Source organism: Diabrotica undecimpunctata, chromosome 8 (genome assembly GCF_040954645.1).
Source record: "Diabrotica undecimpunctata isolate CICGRU chromosome 8, icDiaUnde3, whole genome shotgun sequence".
Lineage (NCBI taxonomy): Eukaryota > Metazoa > Arthropoda > Insecta > Coleoptera > Chrysomelidae > Diabrotica > Diabrotica undecimpunctata.
The window spans coordinates 62,981,325-63,000,004 of record NC_092810.1 but is presented as its reverse complement, the minus strand read 5'-3'; the positions used below and the strand labels follow the sequence as shown (position 1 = coordinate 63,000,004).

At 31.3% G+C, this 18,680-nt stretch overlaps 1 protein-coding gene across 1 annotated transcript in view; it reads left to right on the top strand.

Annotated features, from left to right (window-relative positions):
- The window catches only part of LOC140447629 (ATP-dependent translocase ABCB1-like), a 127,022-nt gene that overhangs the window by 82,550 nt on the left and 25,792 nt on the right, over positions 1-18,680 (top strand). The window contains exons 10-15 of the mRNA XM_072540386.1: positions 764-953; positions 7,347-7,429; positions 13,551-13,700; positions 13,834-13,938; positions 14,780-14,941; positions 17,891-18,094. Coding sequence (XP_072396487.1) covers positions 764-953; positions 7,347-7,429; positions 13,551-13,700; positions 13,834-13,938; positions 14,780-14,941; positions 17,891-18,094 — 894 coding nt within the window. The remainder of the gene's footprint in view (positions 1-763; positions 954-7,346; positions 7,430-13,550; positions 13,701-13,833; positions 13,939-14,779; positions 14,942-17,890; positions 18,095-18,680) is intronic.

Genomic DNA, 18,680 nt, shown 5'->3' with positions numbered 1-18,680 from the left:
AAGAGAATCTATATTTTTTCGAGACTCGAAAGAAGACTTTTTCGTTCAAAGACTTGCTAACTATTTAAAAGCTTTCTGTTGAGTATACCAATAAAATTTAAGATTTAAAAAACTAGTGGTAAGATCTAGGTTTATATCAGAAACTTAACAAGTACGACTAAATTCGTTCTTTTGCTGAATAGTGATGTACAAAAAGATCTGAGATTACTGGAAAAAGTAACTGATGAATATTTGAAAGTTTGTTCAGGTTGAGGTCCAAACCTAAAAATAGACGAATTGAACCAAAAAATTAACCTAACGCCCCTAACGGTGTATGTACGACAGACTGGTACCAAGCATGGACTATTTATAAAACCTGCTAATCATCCCAACGAAAGAAAAGAACGAAAGTAAGATAAACACTTGAATAATAGCATTAGCAAAAAGTGATATAGCTTTGATATCTATAATAAATACACTCCCACACGTATCATCGCTACATGTTTAAAATAAGAGTAGGTAGTAGCGAAAAGAGTTAGGTAGAAGCATAGTGAAAAGAGAGAATGCGAACAAAATTACCACAGCAAATTGTCAAATATTGGCAGTAGATTGGAACGATTGATGAAACACACTGTAGCTGTACTATCCTACTATCATTGATGCTGATGCTTAGGTTTTATGGTTTACAAAAGTGAGGGGAACTACTAACACATTGTATTAAATTTAATATAATTATACTTTTTTATATGATGTAAATATGTTAATTTATAAAAATATTTTTAAGATACGAGGGACCTGTACAATAATAATAGTTGCACATAGGCTATCAACTATACGACAAGCAAGTAAAATCGTGGTAATCAACGAAGGAAAGGTTTTAGAAATGGGCACACATACTGAACTAATGGATATGAAAGGAGCTTATCATAATTTAGTTATTTCTCAAGGACTAACTGAAACATTAGAAGAAAAAGGTAAAGTATTTTTTAATTAAAATTAATTATAAGAATAACATCACATTCTTCATCATCATCATTTTTATTTTTGCCCTTATCCCTATATTTTGGGTCATATTAATTCCAATAATTCTCTTTACCGACATATCCTGCCTAAGCGTCTCCCCCAGGTCTATTTTGGTTTACCTCTTCTACTCTTTCCAGGAATCCGCTGATCAGCAATTCTTCGTATTGAGTGATTAAAATCTCGACGTTAAATGATCAAACCATCTTAACCTATGCTCTCTTATTTTGGCAACAATTGACGCCACCCCTTCTTCTTCTTTGAATGCCTCTCCTATCGGAGATTGGATATCATTAGGGCGATTCTAATTTTATTTACCGCTGTTTTGAATAATTCGTAAGTGGTACAGCCAAACCACTCTCTTAAATTTCTCATCCAGAACATTCTTGTACTGCCTGGATTTCTGCGTCCTTGGATTTTTTCTTGCATTATATTTTGAGGGAATGTGTACTTTTGTCCTCTCATCAGGTGGCCTAAGTATTCAAGACTAGACGCCACCCCTAGACTTCGTCTAATATATTCATTCTTAATTTTGTTCTTTTTTGTGACTCCACTAATGAATCATATTTATATTTAGGCAATATTCTATATATTTGGCAGTATTCCAGTTATTTTTGGACATATATCTATCCTCATTTTTAACAGGGTCAAGTATAACGGAGATTAGTTAAACTACATCGAGAAACTTACCATATACAATAATAAGGTCAGTGAAGCTAAAATGTACAGCTTCAGAAAATTTTGGCTGTCATGTTCTCATGCAAGCCAGATGATATATGCTATTCATTATGTACTTAAGAAAGGAACTACAACATTAAAGGGGTTTTATTATTTCATATGATCAATAAACCCCCAAATATAAAGAAACTGCGGAGTGCTACCATTTAAAGGGGTGCGTTTTTGAGAAAGGGGTGAATTTGTCCGTATGCATTAGTGTGATTTTGGGTGAATTCTATGCAGTTTTTATACAAATACATCTACAGAAAAGTTGTTCAAAATTAAATTGTGTATCGAAATGTTACCTTTTAAAGTCAAAAATAATTTTTTTTAACAAAATGTATTCAAAAGACGAAGCAAAAAAAAAACAGAAGCAAACGCAATTTTTCTTTTTTGTCCCATAACTTTTTTCCAAGAGGATAAAGTTATAAGCATTGCTTTACAGAAAAGAGCTTTTATTCTTCCTCTTCAAAACGACATTCAGTAAAAGTTTTTAGGATATACTGTATTCGAGATACGATTTTTTAAAGTTCGCCACTCACACCACTTTAGGGCTATTTTTTCAATTTTTTCGCAAAAATTGTTAAATAACTCTTCTCTACGCAGTTTTAGGTACATTAAATAGAAAGAAAATATAGTCCCTATAGATCCGCAGCCGTACACAAATTAAACGTAGCAACTTTTCTGTTCTCAAAAACACTTTCGCCATCTATTTTCGGGAGAGAAAATTACACTACGGTTAATCATAAAAGATTTCTTCTCTTCATAATATTTCCCCTTAATGCTCAACGTAAATATTGGTCTCCCACTTTAATTCCTTAACATAATCATACTTGCAAACTGTGCATTTTGAATTTGTTTCGTAATTTGTTTGTGTTCGATTTATTTGTTTGGTGAAAAATGAATTCCTCTAAAATTACAACGACACGTTGTGTGTATAAAAATTGTAATCTATCGAGAAAAGACGGTGTAGTGTTATTTAAATTTCCCGTTAAAAATCAAGATTTATTATGTATGGTTAATATTTTTGTATTAATTTTCTTCTTCATCGTCTTCTTCTTCTTCTTCTTCCTCTGACTGCTCAATATCGGATTCATCATCATCATCATCAAGTGCAGAATTCAACAATAATTATTTTTATATTTAATTAAATACTGAAAAAATCATATTTATTATTTTTTTAAATTATATATTTATTTATTAATCCAATAATCGATTTATTAAAGTTACAAATATAATATACAGTATACTCCCTCTATAACGAACACGGTTATTACGAGGTTTCGCTTATAACGAGATACATTAGATGTCCCGTGAAATTTCTATTGAACTATAACCGTCTATAGCGAGGCAAATTTGGTTATAACGAGAGAAAATAAGATCCAAAAACGTGTTTTTTACGTTTTTAGTCCGGTCGTGGCTATAAATAAATACCTTTTCAAACAGCCCCTCAATAAACTTAACTGCAGCCCGCAATAAACTTCTTTACAATGAATAAATACAACTGTTTCACATCTTTAGAAAATATATGATAGAATGATACTAGACCATTTAAAGCAGTTAAAAATAACAGAGTTCTTAAAATTGCGGAAGCAATAGTTTATGTTATCCTTGAAAATACGATTTATACATTATGTAGTTGGAAAAAAATATAAGTACAGCTTTTTTGTTTTAACGTATATCATTGATAATAAAAGTAAACAACTCTTTTATGTTTCAATATATTTCATTGACAATAAAAGTAAATAACTTTTTTTCAAAAACGCCATTCAAACAATATTTATTAGCATCTTATATTGCTCCGAATGGCTTCACTATAGGAAGTTAATGGTTTAGAAAACTACAGATTCATATGTATGCACAGTATTATGATTGTCTGATATAACGAGATCGGCTTATAACGAGGTAATTAGTCTGTCATTTCAGTTCTCGTTATAGAGGGAGTCTACTGTATATTCTTTTATTATGTATGGTTAATATTTTTGTATTAATTTTCTTCTTCATCGTCTTCTTCTTCTTCTTCTTCTTCTTCCTCTGACTGCTCAATATCGGATTCATCATCATCATTCTCGTTTATTAAAGTATCAGAATAAAAATATTCAAGAATATCAGGTGCATATTCACTTTCTTCATTGAAATCATCTGAAGTTGATGAAGCGTTTAGACATGATTGTCCATTACACTGCCCACAAATTAAAGTACATTGCAATCCTGATTTCCTGCATCCGCAATTAGAACCACAACTTTTCTTGCAATTGCAAAATATTGTATTCAGCAGTTCTTCTGGTGCTGGCGGTAATAATGTTGTTATTGGTTCCAGAAATTCATTTTGCATTACCCAGCCGAATTCTTGGGGTTCTAAATCATTTCCCAACCAAATTTGGGTCTGATAATATGATAATAGACACGAATGATATGCTGACCAGCTGCTGCACTGGTTTGTTGAGTCTTGTTGATTTGATGAACTGGGTGTATCGAAAAGAGTCTATATCGTCTTCTGATGTTGGAGCATTATACGCTGCTAAGAAAATACGTACTCCATTTTAAAATAATTCTTGTACAGAGCAGTTTTTTTGTTGAAATAGTTGAGGTGACTGATGTAAATGGTGATTTTTTTCGAACATTTTTTATCGATATTTTACCTTTCCTATAAATCGCAGAAGTCGTATCACATCCACTAAACGCGTGTAAAAATAAGATGTGTTTCTTAGAATGAGGGTATTTATCAAAACTTTTCGATGAATATAATTTTGTCTCCGCATTACCCTTACCAATTTTTAAAAAAAAAATTTCTTGTTGATGTGATTGAGCTCGTCCTATCAAGATAACTAGCAAATCAATATCTTCTCCTACAATGACGGAAGTTTTTGTCCCTTCAGGTAAGCGGTCCCCCACTCTTTTCGCTCTATCTTAAGAAGGGTTGAAGGTACATAAAAGTACTTGAGATAAAAATTGAAGAGAATTTTCCATTCTACAATTTTTCTTACCACCTTAAATGTCATAAAGTGTAAGGGAAACGAGATATTTGCAGAAAACTCATTTTCGTGACCTTTGACCTTTAATATCTTAAGTCGCGGACACGTGATTATATGAGACTTTTGAGGTAAGTTTTATAACATCAAAATAAAGACGTATGCAAATTTTCAGCTTATTATCTTTCATTCCGAGGTTTGCCCCCTTTTATGCCTTATTTTACTGGATTAGTATTAGGATCCGATATAATATAGAACTGCACCGTTATTTTTAATGACTAAAAATTATTTGATATGTAATTCAGTATGTTAACAAAATTATGAGAAACGAGGTGTGCCTGAGATAATTTTGTTTTGAATATAATTAATTAAAAATTATTAAAAATAACTTTTTTTTATAAGTATAATAAAAATCAGGCTTGGGCAGGTATTATGTTAGGTTTTTTTATCATTCGAAACAAAAAAGGTCTTTTGTAATTGTTCTCCGAAGTTGATTGTTTTCGAGTTTTAAATAATTTAAAACTAAAAAGAAAAAAAACGAAAGATTTCGATTTTCAAGGCTCAAAAACACAAGCAAAAATATTAATTTTGTAACCATCAAGTAGAAACTTTCGAAATTTTTTCTATTAAGTCAAGATAAGAATGTTTGCCATGTTTTGCATTTTTGCAAATATTTTTTAATTGGTAATGAGGAAGGTTCCTTGTGGAAAGACAGGCGATCGGGCTGGGCTACATTAACAAGTAAAAAACAATGATTTCAAATGAAAGTCCAAAATACTTATCAAGACCTGATAAAATAATGTTGAGCTTGAATTTAGGTACTTTAAAATTTCAAAAATGAAGTGAAACTTATGATTCTAAGCCTTGAAGATCATCATCCCTCGTTATTTTTTCAGTTTTAAATTATTTATAACTTAAAAACGATCAGCTTAAGAGAAAAATTAAAAATGCCTTTTTTTGTTTTGAATGAATCTAAAATATTATGTGTCCGCAAAGTTTTCTTTATAAAAAAAGTTATTATTTAATTAACACAACAAAATTAGATCGGGCACCCCTTGTTTTTATAATTGTTAACATTCTAAATTACATATCAAATAATTTTCATTGCCCCGCTAATAACCCTTAGTGGTTGATGCGGGTATATTTGTTTAAATAAAAAAAAAAAAAAAAAAAAAAATTTTCATTGCAGTTCGATCTTTATCGTATCTGTATACAAAATATAATATTGACAAAATAAATTCAAACTGTTCGCGAATTGCTAAATGCTTCACAGACATATTTCTTAGAAATCATAATTCAGATAACGCTGGTATGGTGTTTAGTTTTAGTTCTCTGACTCATTACACTTCGTAAGTACTGCCGTAAATTGGTTGTGGTAGGGAACGATAGGGGAGGTAACGTCACCTCTTTCTACGATCATTCTCGTATGAGCGCAAATTCGTAACTAGTTGTTTCCCGAAATATCCACTAGAGTCGCTGATTCTTGATGAAATTTTAATTTTTTGGGTTGCACGTTTCTCTCCATATGCGTTGCTGATCTAACGCTAGAACTAATTTTAAGCAAGATACAGTTCTTCAAAGTTTTCTACTTTTAACGATTTTTGCTATTTACGACAAAATGCAAAAATTACTTACGAAAGTTGCACTCTTTATCTTTAAAACCCATTTTAATTTATATCGATAGGAGACTCGGATCAAACGCTATCGAATTTTTATCGTCCAGTTAATATGAATTTAAAAAAATAAAATAACACGTAACACATTTAAAATCACCGATAGCTTCAAGCATTGTTTCTGAGAGAACGGTTTATTCTACAGAAAAAGTGCTAATAAACATGTTTGTTCAACAATATTTCAGCTACATTTCTTGTTTGAAATACTTTTTTCATGGCATACAGATTCTTGGCAAATTGATGTTTTTCATTTTCCCCTCCCCTACGAGGGAAGCCCGGAGGCAGGATTGGCAAATTTGTTCCACCTTTTTTTATGTCTCAAAACTTTCATTCTCAGAAAAATTCAGCTTGTTTAATAAGTATCCAAATAGCACGCTCATCTCTTTCGATAATCTTTGAAGTACGGCGAGTTTTAACATTTGTTTCAACATTTCCCCATTTTTTTTAAATTGGGAATTTATATTTCCCACAGTTCATTGAAGAATACTTAAATTTTGAGCAATTTTGATTGCCCAGATCCACCAATGTTCAGAAGGTCCTTTGTTATTGTCCGCAACAATGGAATTTCGTAAATAGTTAGATAAACATTTTACGGAACCATTTTGCAACTAAATTAAATTACTCAACCAACTTTTCAATCCAAATTTGAAAATAACTTTCCAGAAAAAATTATAGTTACAAGAGATTTTATTTAATAAATAAATATCACTGATTGGATGATTATCCAATTAATTTGCGCCAGATATTCCTTTTCGTTTATTTTCTAATTATTGTAGTTAATAATAGTATTAGACATTGTTGATTAATTGGCAAAACCACATAGTATCAAATAAACTTAATCGTATCCATTTAATTTATAATAGTTATAGGTATAAGTTCTAATTCAGAAAAATAAAACTGCGTTGCGTACTGCTTTTGATCATATTTATATGCGACTAGGCTCGTACATATTAAATTTTTTATCAAAGTTTTTTTAATGTTTCAGATAACAGACGACGGAGCAGAAAATTTAGTGAGGCTAATAAGTCTATAAATGAAAAAGAAGACGAAGAACTTGAAGAAACACAGGTAAAATTCAATTATCTATGATTTAACTAATAACGAAAAGGAAACATACGATAACCTTAGTTCTCAACAGCAGAGCACGTCAAATTAAAAACTTATTTACATATATATATATATATATATATATATATATATATATATATATATATATATACTGATACACAGATTTTTCCTAAAAACTGGCGTTTAAACAAGTTTTAATATTTCTAATTGAGTATTTATTAAAAACAAAATTTATTATAAATCAAGAATTTAATAAGGAAAAAAACAAAAATTTAATTTTTTAATTTTGAATATATTTTAATAAAAAACGATATTTAGTAAGGTGTATTAGGTTCACAGCCCATAATTATTGCGCTCATTCGATCAAGCGTATTTCGGATTTAAGAGCAAAATCTTCCTGAGGAATTTGCTCCCATTCGTTACAAACTGCTTGCTCCAAGTCATTGATGATTTGAAACTGAACATGATTACGTCAAATACGTAATCCCGTGTTATTCTTGCAATGTGTCGACGAGCATTATCTTGCATCAGATGAAAGTTTTTTCCAACAAATGAAGCAAATGACACTACATGATCTTACATACATTGTTTAATATACCTTTTAGCCTTTAAATTGCCCCCTAGAATTGTAACAATTTCTGTATGAACCACTAGAGAAATGCCTGTGCACACCATTATACCATCTTCACCAAATTGAATTCTACAGTAAAACAACATTGATGATAACGTTCACAAGTTCTTCTTCAAAACCTAGGCCGCCCATCTGAAGGCGGCGGTTAAATCTTGATTCATCTGTGAATAACAAGGCACCCCAATTAAGATGTTTGTGAGCGAAGTGTAACGTTGCCTCCGATGTTCTGCTGTGAATAAAAGCCTTGTGACAGCTATTCGGGATCCTAATCCATATTCAGTTAAGCGTCTTCGAACGGTATAAATGGAAACTGTATTTCTATGGACATCATTTAATCGTTGAATAAGTACTGGTTGTACTTATTTTAAATTATTTTAAATTACCATACCCATCTCTTAAAAATCTGAAATGTTTCACAAACATCTTCCCTGTATTAGTGATGTATCTATATCTTGAATCTTTGAAATGTTTTACTGACATTATCACTCTATTGTACAACGATTTCTCCTTATTATTTATATTTTAGTTTGACACAGTATTTTATCACATTGTCAATTCAAAAAAGAACAGCTCTATTTATATAAATATAAAATATCGAATAATTAACAAGACATGTTCGATTTTTAATTTGGTGTGTCGCTTGTCAATAAAAATAGATTCAAATGAATGAGTGTTTCGATAATCATTTTTAATTTTGATCATTTCGGACATTGTATAGTAGTTTTTGTTTGGGGGTACAATCAGTTACAATGCTAGAAGTGGACAATAATTTCCGTACAATGCTAGGATTGTCCAATTTCAGGCTTTGTTCGTAACATATATATAACATATATATATATATATATATATATATATATATATATATATATATATATATATATACATATATATATATATATATACATATATATATATATATATATATATATATATATATATATATATATATATATGTTATTGTGATATTTAAAGTCTTGGTGCGCCAAGCAATAATTAGCTAATTAATTTTTTTATTAATTAAAATTATTTAAATGATATGATTATGACTCTATCACAATTTTTAATTCTTTTATCTCAGGGTTAAATTCGTGCTTCAATATCTATGCTATTACATGTGAAAGGTAAGGTCCAAAGAATACCGGAATAATAAAAAACACATATGATCTAACACTATATATTGAAATAAAAATACTGAAATAATTCACACTCAAAAGTTTTCAATAAACAAATCTCATATAATGATTCTCAAAATTGTGTTCTACGTACGTGAACAATCAAAATTAATGGTACAAACAATATTAATTGAAATCTCAAAATCCCAAACTATTCTAACTCTCCTAATCAAAATATTTATATCCTTTCTAAATTAAGTGTAAAAATTTTGTTATCAATAAAAGAAAAAAACTGCAGAAAACAAAAATATCTCTCTCTGATGATGAGTGGTCCAAATCCTTGTTCCTTGTAGACTATATTATCTCCTCTCAACCGCTCCCTATGTAATCAGCAATCTTACAACAGATTGTTGCAAGTATATCGTCCTTAATGATCTCCTTCAAAAGCACAAATCATTCAAATTATGATAGCCTTTCTCCTCTCGATAAACTGAATCTCTCGTTGGCCCGAGTGAAAATTGACTCTTGGAATATCTTCTCTTTACGATAAACTGAATCTCTCGTTGGCCTGAACAGTGACTCTTGGAATATAAGTAGAAAAATATGACTTACAATATTTTGCTGCTTCAACTTCTGTCAGATACACTAACTCCACAAAAACTCACTAACATTCAACACTACTGCTTGCTACATTTTGGGAACCGCCAGAGAACAATCACTGTTCGTCTTACAGACTTGGAAAACCAACTGATTATCTTTTCTCTCTCCTAAATCTAGCTAAACTTTCATTCCTACATACCTATCCCACCTTTTTCAATCTCCGCCAATCAAAACTCGTCACAATTCCCCCATCTTTTCATTTCGATAACAAACAAATTTTTACCTATAATTATAAAATTTCCTAAAACTTATTTACAAATAATATTTTTCTATAATTCTTAAAAACTAACAAAAACCTCTTTCTAAAATCTCTTCTATTGTCTCTAATCACTGCATTAATGTTTTTGGAAAACCTGGTTCAATTGTCTTTGGATTTCACTTAAAATTATGCGGGTCACTCAAGTATAACAAAGAAATAATTTATGTATAGCTTACATTTTGTTTAGTACAGGTAATCCAAGAATTTAAAAACTTTCCTTCTTCGAAATGTTTGTTGGTTATTCTTTCTGAATTATTTTAATGTTTTTTTTGAACTTTGAAATATTTTAAACAAACCAATATTTTTCTCGATTTTACATATCATAACAATATATATATATATATATATATATATATATATATATATATATATATATATATATATATATTGTCTAATATTTGCTTTTCTGTGCCATGTTATACCTATCTGTTTCCTTACGTCATAGTTTTATCTAAAGTTTGTACGTCATCTTGGTCTCTTGGCGCCTCTTGGCCTAATTCTAGTGGACCATATATTATGAGTTGGAAATGAAACTAAATGAAATAAGCCATAATGTAATTACTAAAACACTGTACTTTGCACAGACAATATTGATTTTCAACCACATAATATTTTTACAAAAAAGATCTTCGATGGCCATGGGCTCATTATTATCTGCATTATTATCAGATTTTAAACAGAAAAATTCGAACAAAATATTGTGCATAAACAGTATTCAAAACCCATGGTATGGTGAAGATATATAGATGATGTGTTCTCCATTTTGTCTTACAGACTAGAAGTATTAAATAAATTTCTGATGGATATCAACAGTAAAAAAGAATTAATCAAATTCACCATGGAAATAGAAAACAACAACTCACTTCCTTTTCTGGGTGTATTGGTCACACATGAAGATATGGAACCAAAATTTGCAGAAATCCAACCCACACAAACAGATATTTAAATTACTACTTAAACCAAAACATTAATATCAAAAAGGGAATTATCAAATCATTATATACGATAGAGTCCAAATACTTGCTTTAATGAAAATGCATTTCAGGAAGAAAAAAAACTATTAACAAAGGTTTTAACAAAAAATCATCCCCTTTGTCATTATAAACAAGGAATTTCAGAAGATTATTAACATTACCATTGAAACTAAGATCACAAGTAATTGCCACCCGATGAAAGATATGGGGAAGCAAATTGTCAAATGCCTTGAAAACTGACAGTTTCTAATAATCTTCAATACTGTTGAAAATGAGATCCAAAAATACTCCACGTTGATTTGGTATGTTATTTGATTGTCTGAGGTTTAGGTAAGAGAAGCATTCGCATAATAGCTTTGCTGGATAGTTTTGTTGGCAGTCAACGAACAAGTCCTCTTCATTTGAGTAAGCACAAGAAGCCGGTGGTAAATTGTAGTCGCTAAATAAATATACAAGTACATCTGGACTATTGTTTTTAATGGTTTCAATGTTGTTGAGTATTTTTTTGATTATTGGTTCTGATTCCTTGTCCATTAGTTTGAACAGTTTTTGTTTTTATATATTATCGGGGCCTGCTGATTTAGCATTCTTTAGCAGCATGAACTCCCTGCTGCAATATTCTTGGCCTATCCTTTACCTCCTTTTCTAGCATAAAGGTTAGGTTAGGTTTAGAAAGGTGTTATTTCTTTGATCTTCAGTTTCTCTGGGTCTTCTTTCCAAGTTCTTTTTACTCTATTTGCACAAGATAATGTTTCCGTCAGAATCAGTTAGATTTCCTTTTTATCTCCAACTTAGTCCACCTGTGAGTTCTTTAACTATCTTGCTTACATTGTAACTATCGTGTTTTAACTGGAGAGACTAAATTTCTTCGCCTCTATCCATTTCTCTTTTTTTTTTCTGTCGCTGCTTTTTTGGCTTTTTTTCTTTCGTCCATCAACTTCAGGATCTCATGTGCCATCCACGATTTTTCTTGATTAATTTATTTTCCTTTAGATTTTAAACTATTTCTGTAATATGTTTGATCTTTTGTGCTTCGTTTGTTTCATCACTGATCGCAGTTAGTTACTCGTTTTGCATCACTTGGACTTCCAATTTCGTATTAAGGTCTTTCAACATACGTATATCGTATGCTTGTAATTTACTTTTCCGCACTCTTTTGAGTATTACTCGGAATATTCCCTAGAGTGGAACGTGATCTATCGCTATCTGTGCTCCCGGATAGGTGTTGACAGATGTGAAGCTGTTACGGAATTTTCTATTTACCAAAATGTAATCTATTTGATTTATAATGATTTTCCAGGATTTGTCTTGAAAGGATCTCCAAGTGTACAACTTTCGAGGTGATAATTGGAAAAATGTGTTGGTGACAACTAATTCTGAATCAAAAAGAGAAATCATACGATTTCTACCTGGCGAAACCAAATTCAAATTTTTACCACTGTACCTTCTAAAACTTGCAAAGCAAACAGCTTGATGAATTACTCGGCAAGGGAACCTAAAAATTGCATTCTACCTGCCGTTCATCATGGTCAAAATTCGTCATAATAGTTATCAAAATAACTATTTACGGACGTAACTACGCCATCTAATAACTATTAGTCTAGTTACTTCCATAAATAGTTATTTTGATAACTATTGGTCTACGACGGGATAGATTTTGTTTCGATTCAGAGCAGTGGCTATACTGCTCTGAGGAGACCTAAAGAGGTCAAAATACGTATAAGCGGCTTGTCGCTGCCCTGTATCGAAACAAAAATCTAATACCGCCATTATGTTTTATTTCTTTACTCCGATTGGAGTACCAGAAACTGAATTCACTAGGAATTTTGACCATGATGAACGGCAGGTGGAATGTAATTTTGATATTCCCTTGCCGAGTAATTTATCAAGCTTTTTACTTTGCAAGTTTTAGAAGGCATAGTGGTAAAAATTTGAATTCGGTTTCGCCAGGTAGAAATCGTATGATTTCTCTTTTTGTTGTTAGATGGCGTGGTTAGGTCCGTAAATAGTTATTTTGATAATTATTGGTCTACGACGGGATAGATTTTGATTCGATTCAGAGCAGTGGTTATGCCGCTCTGAGGAGACCTAAAGAGGTCGAACTACGTATAAGCGGCTTGCCGCTGCCCTGTATCGAAACAAAAATCTAATACCGTCATTATGTTTTAATTCTAAATCTTTTGCGGATTTTTCTAGGAGGTTTCCCGTCTTGTTTCTGACTCCATGTCCATGTGTGATTAATTCTCAATAAACATAGATATTAAATTATGTTATATTATGAGACCATTTTTATGAAGTCAGTTTTATGGTGAACACAGTCAGACTTGAAAAGTTACAATGTGAAATTATGAAACTTGAATAGTTAATAAACTAATAAACAGCAACTATTCTTATGTTTAAAATTATTCTTATGTTAGCTTCACAAACAAGTCTTGTATGTTTTGCTAAACTAATATAAATTTTATTTATTATTATTTTTTTTAAGACTAATCAACCAGTTGCGAAGAACATTTTATTGAAGGTTTTAAAATTAAACGCTTCAGAATGGTTTTACATTCTTATTGGTTGTCTATCTTCACTGATAACTGGAGCCTCTTTGCCAATTTATGGATTAGTATTTGGAGGAATAATGGGAGTGAGTATTAAAATATAAAATAATACTTACATACTCAATTTTAATATATTATTACATAGATAATTATTGCTACCTTATGTTAACACAACATATATTATGTGTGTATAAGTCTGCATTTTCTTTTTGTTTTTAGATTTTTGCAAATGATGATGATGGAGAAGTGCGAAGTGAGAGTAATATGTACTGTTTATATTTCCTTATACTAGGTGTAGTCACAGGAATTGCAATGTTTTGGCAGGTAGCTACATTAAATTAAATATTTTTTAATATATTGATATTATGTGTCTGAGTCTGCTTAGTTTATGTTGGTGCCATTTGAGAAATAATAAAACTATTGAATCGACAAGAAAATTTTCAAACAGATGATGTTACTTATTCTGTTTCTCTTTACCGTTAAATATTCTACTAAAGAACCTTATGTTACACTGTAATAATATACACGATGTTCCATAATACTGACCATAGCCACAGCTGAGGAGCTACACCAGATATAATTAATTATTTTGGGGAAGAAAATTTCGTAACCGAATTAGACAAAACCAATTTATTTATAGAAAAAATTTTAGTGATTGCAGTATTCAGAATAAACAATATAAATGAATTTTTTTGCGTAAATCAGCCAGTTGTTGCTGTCAATATGCATTTTAAAAGCTTAATGTTGGATTAGATTAAACATGTCCTAATTTTTTCTGGTTGCTAATAATATTGATTCCACACATATTATAAAATTTCTATTTACAGGTGAAATTAGATGCAGGTGCCTAGGTGCTGAATTAAAAAAAATATACGTCCGCGTTTAAAGTTCTAGCTTGCCTGTGTCTGACAGAGATGTAACTCTAAATGTGCCTCGAGTATGATATCACTCATCGGACAAAATTTGTGAAATGAACTATATAATATAATGATTTACTCGATAGGGCGAATATACATAATCTTTCTTTCTGAAGCAGCTATATTATGAAATTTAAAATTACTCAGGTCCTTTTAATTTGTCAATGTGTGTCCAATGACAATGATACAAATTTATAAATATGTTTTAACCAACTTTTGATATTAATTTTTTACTAAAAATCTTTTAGACAATCAGTTTTTCTGTTGCTGGAGAACACTTAACTCTAAAAATTAGATCGAGAACATTTGAAGCAATGTTAAAACAGGAAATTGGCTGGTATGATCAAAAAAGCAATGGAGTTGGTGCACTATGTGCACGTTTGGCTGGAGATGCTGTAGCTGTTCAAGGGGTAAGATATTGATTTAATATTTTTTTAAATTATTTTAAATTAACAGATGATTTATCCACAGCCATGAGGTATCCATATGTCAACCTTTTGTGGCCAATTCTTAGCCTGTGAACGTTTAATTTGTCTCTTCTACCTAAGTTAGGTAGCTGAAAGGTTTTGATGGTAGGTTGTATTTTGTGTCGTTTCAAGGTTTTTATCACTTCCATTTGTTTTGCCTTCTCCAGCTGATTCTCCAAGGGAAAGTAAATGGTAAGAGAGGACCGGGAAGAAGACGCATTTCCTGGCTTCAAAATTTACGAAAGTGGTATAACACGACTACCACTGAACTGTTCCGCGCTGCAATAAATAAAGTAAAGATAGCCGTGATGATCGCCAACATCCGGAACGGATAGGCACTTTAAGAAGAAGATTTGTTTTGCCAGGACTTTTTGATTTGGGATCCGAAAAGTAATTTTAGATCTGATGCTACTTGAATGGATTTGATGTCTGATTTGGTTGTAATTGCTTCCTTTGAAGCAGTATCATTACCTAAAATACCAACGTGTGAAGAAATCTAGATTAATCCTATTTTTGTTCCAGGAGAAGTGAGACAGTTTATTGCTTACATATTGCAGTGTTCTTGGCTTTAGTTAGGTTATATAAGTATTTTAATGCTTGGAAGATGGCGTGTAGCTCTCCGGTGTGGAAGGAGATTGATAATGGAAGTCAAAACTTCTAAATAATGCTATTTGCATTTGTTACAGAATATTTAACTCCTGTCTCGGTTTTAGATACATCTGTGTAGGGAATCTCCTCATATGAGTTTGTGTTGACCAGCTCTAGGAAATATTGTCACAAAATTTGGCTGTTGGTTTCATTTTTGTAATAGTTATTAAGCAGAAGGTTAATTTTTGAATGTTATTAAACCAAGGAGGGGTTGATGACTATATATGAGTAACTGTTACTGAAATATCAACAGATCGTGACAGAGGAAGTAAAATTTGAGGTAACGTCTGGTATTATTGTTAGGCTTACAATTGTAGGGTTTGTAAATTAACTCATGTACAGGGTTGTTTTCATTCTAAGATACCTTAGCAAAGTATGTCAGAAGAAGTTGTTGCCTGCGAAGCCAAAGGGGAGGTTCATATGTCTCACAACGGAGGCTTCCTGTGGGACTGGATCTGAAAGCTCCAAAAAATATTTGTAATGCGGTATTCTGAATAATGTCAAAAGTCCTTAAATAATAAGATTTTGATGCTGATATGTATACAAAGAATCCATAATCCACTCGAGAGCGAATGAGAGATCTGTGTATACTTTAATTGGGATGTCTTCATCAGATTCCCAGTGACCCCCAGTGGTTTGCTAGAGATTTTAATAGATTTCGTCTACAACTTTTCCTCTTTCGTATGTGGTTTGTGAGCCACAGCCAATATTGTGGACACCAAAGTCTACAAAGATTAAAAATAGTGCTGGAAGATGAAAAATTAGGTCTATTAATATGACTTTAGTAGGATTGTAACTCGGTGTAATGATATACTGCAGATAGTTATTCTTTTGAGGCACCATATGATTACTGCGATTACTTTTACTAAAGAAAAATGTGTTAGAGAGATGTCTTTTTAGACAAAAATTGAGGTTCCTACACTTTCTCTGAGGCATTCTGTTCTTACGTGATGATATCCTTCATAACCCCTAAGAACAATATTTTAATTTTGTTTGAAATTGGTTTTGTGTGGACATAATATATTTTGATTAGTGTCGCTGAAAAGTTGTTGGATTAAGTTGGAATAAGTGTGAAAGTTGTCAATGTTTGGATTTTTCAGAATTTTGTGAATGATCGGTTGTGTTCGTGATACTTGGGTATGTGTATCGTCTAATTCTAAAAGTAGTTCCAGTTTAAGCTTCTCTGATTTACTTGTGAACATATTTTTAAGTGATCTGGTGATTAGTATTTTATTAGTAGATAAGAATATACGGTATGATGTGGAGTCGAATTCAATGACTATTGAGGTCTGAAGCTCATAATTTTCGGTAGGTTGAATTATGTACACTTGTCTTCGAAATGAGAGAATATGGCTATATTCAACTCCTTGAATTCTTTTAAAAAAGAAACTTAAAAGGCGAGTTTTAAACTAATCATATTCTACGAGATCGTGGGTAATTGAGTGACAGACATTCGAGATTATGATACGTTTTGCTGGAATAACTAATCTTCGACCAGGTACGTCTAGACCGTTTATTTCTATAGTGGGATTATTGATAATAAGCTGCAAGATGCAAACATTACTCAAGAAGCAAATTTTATATTTTTAGGACCAACAATATCATCGGTGGATTTTACCGGAACAAAAGTCGAATAGTCGAAGTTTTTTCTGAGTGATAAATAAATGCTGGCTCCTTTTAAGGGAAGAAAGACTTGGGTTTAGATTTTATGGCAGCAACATAAGGTGTTGGTGTTGAAGATTGAGTGTTACTAGATGTAGGCATTGAATGATCAAGATTAATGTTTATTAATGTTTATACTTCTCCTGTAATATCAGCAGACAACAACTGATATTGGAAAATGTGTTTTCTATATTGGTTTGCCAAAAACCTAGAGGCACTTCGCAAAATTAATTGCTTTCTTATCAGTAGATTGATAACAAAAAATTAGATAACTGTTTATAAATATTGCAATACTTACTTGTTACCTGGAAAACGTTGCATGCAGCAATGAAGAAAATGTCATCAATCTGTACAAAATTGTACCAAATTACATTAATTAATATTTTGGTTTAATCACAACTCTTGCAAAAAAGTCGGTTAAAAAGTTACAAAACTTTTATCAAACCTAATCATTCAATGCCAGTAGACTAGTTTCTTCATAGTTGTTTAATTATATTTTGGTATACAAAACTAGGTATTAGTTATTATAATTAATAGGTTGTTTCTAACAAAATATGACTTTTATTTAATTTAATATTTTAGGCAGCTGGACCACAGATAGGAACAACAATAAACTTCATTTCAACATTCATACTTACGTGTACGTTCTCTTTTTATTTTGAGTGGAGGACAAGCTTTGTGCTTTTTTCTTTGTGTCCCGTAATATTCTTTTCTGTATATTATGAGCAGAAGGTATTACAAGAGGATGCCACGAAAAACCAAAAAATGTTAGAAGCGTCAGCAAAGGTAAGTTAAGTATATTTAATTCATAGTATATTTATTATTATTATTATTATTTGCATACGTTATGTTTATTATTAAAGCAGTAGATAATTAAATGTTTCTCAACATTGTCTATTACAAAGGACCCTGGCACTTTTCTTACATAACAGCGGTTTCAGCTAAATTGGCTGAAACTTTGCAGAGAGATAGCTTTGATCATAATGATCAAAAGTTATCATTGCGCCAAGACTCAAAAATCAATAATTTCTGAGTTACCGAGGTTCAAAGTGTCGGTTTTCAGTTAATTTGAATAATACATATTTGTATAATGTACAAAGTGTTAAATTAGTAAAACAAACTTCAAGATGTGATTTTGCATGAAAAAAGAATGACGGGTTTGCTTGGGTAGATCCCAATTTAACTATGATAAAAAAACGTCCAGCTATTCTTCCTAAAAACTATCACTTATCACCTCACTAAACTCTATACGGAATCTAAACTTCTTCATGATGGAGATCAATTTATATTATCAGCAATTCGTGAAATATTCTGGATAAAGAATATTTCCCCTTCGTATATGGGTGGTTAATACAAAACCTTTCAGCATTCA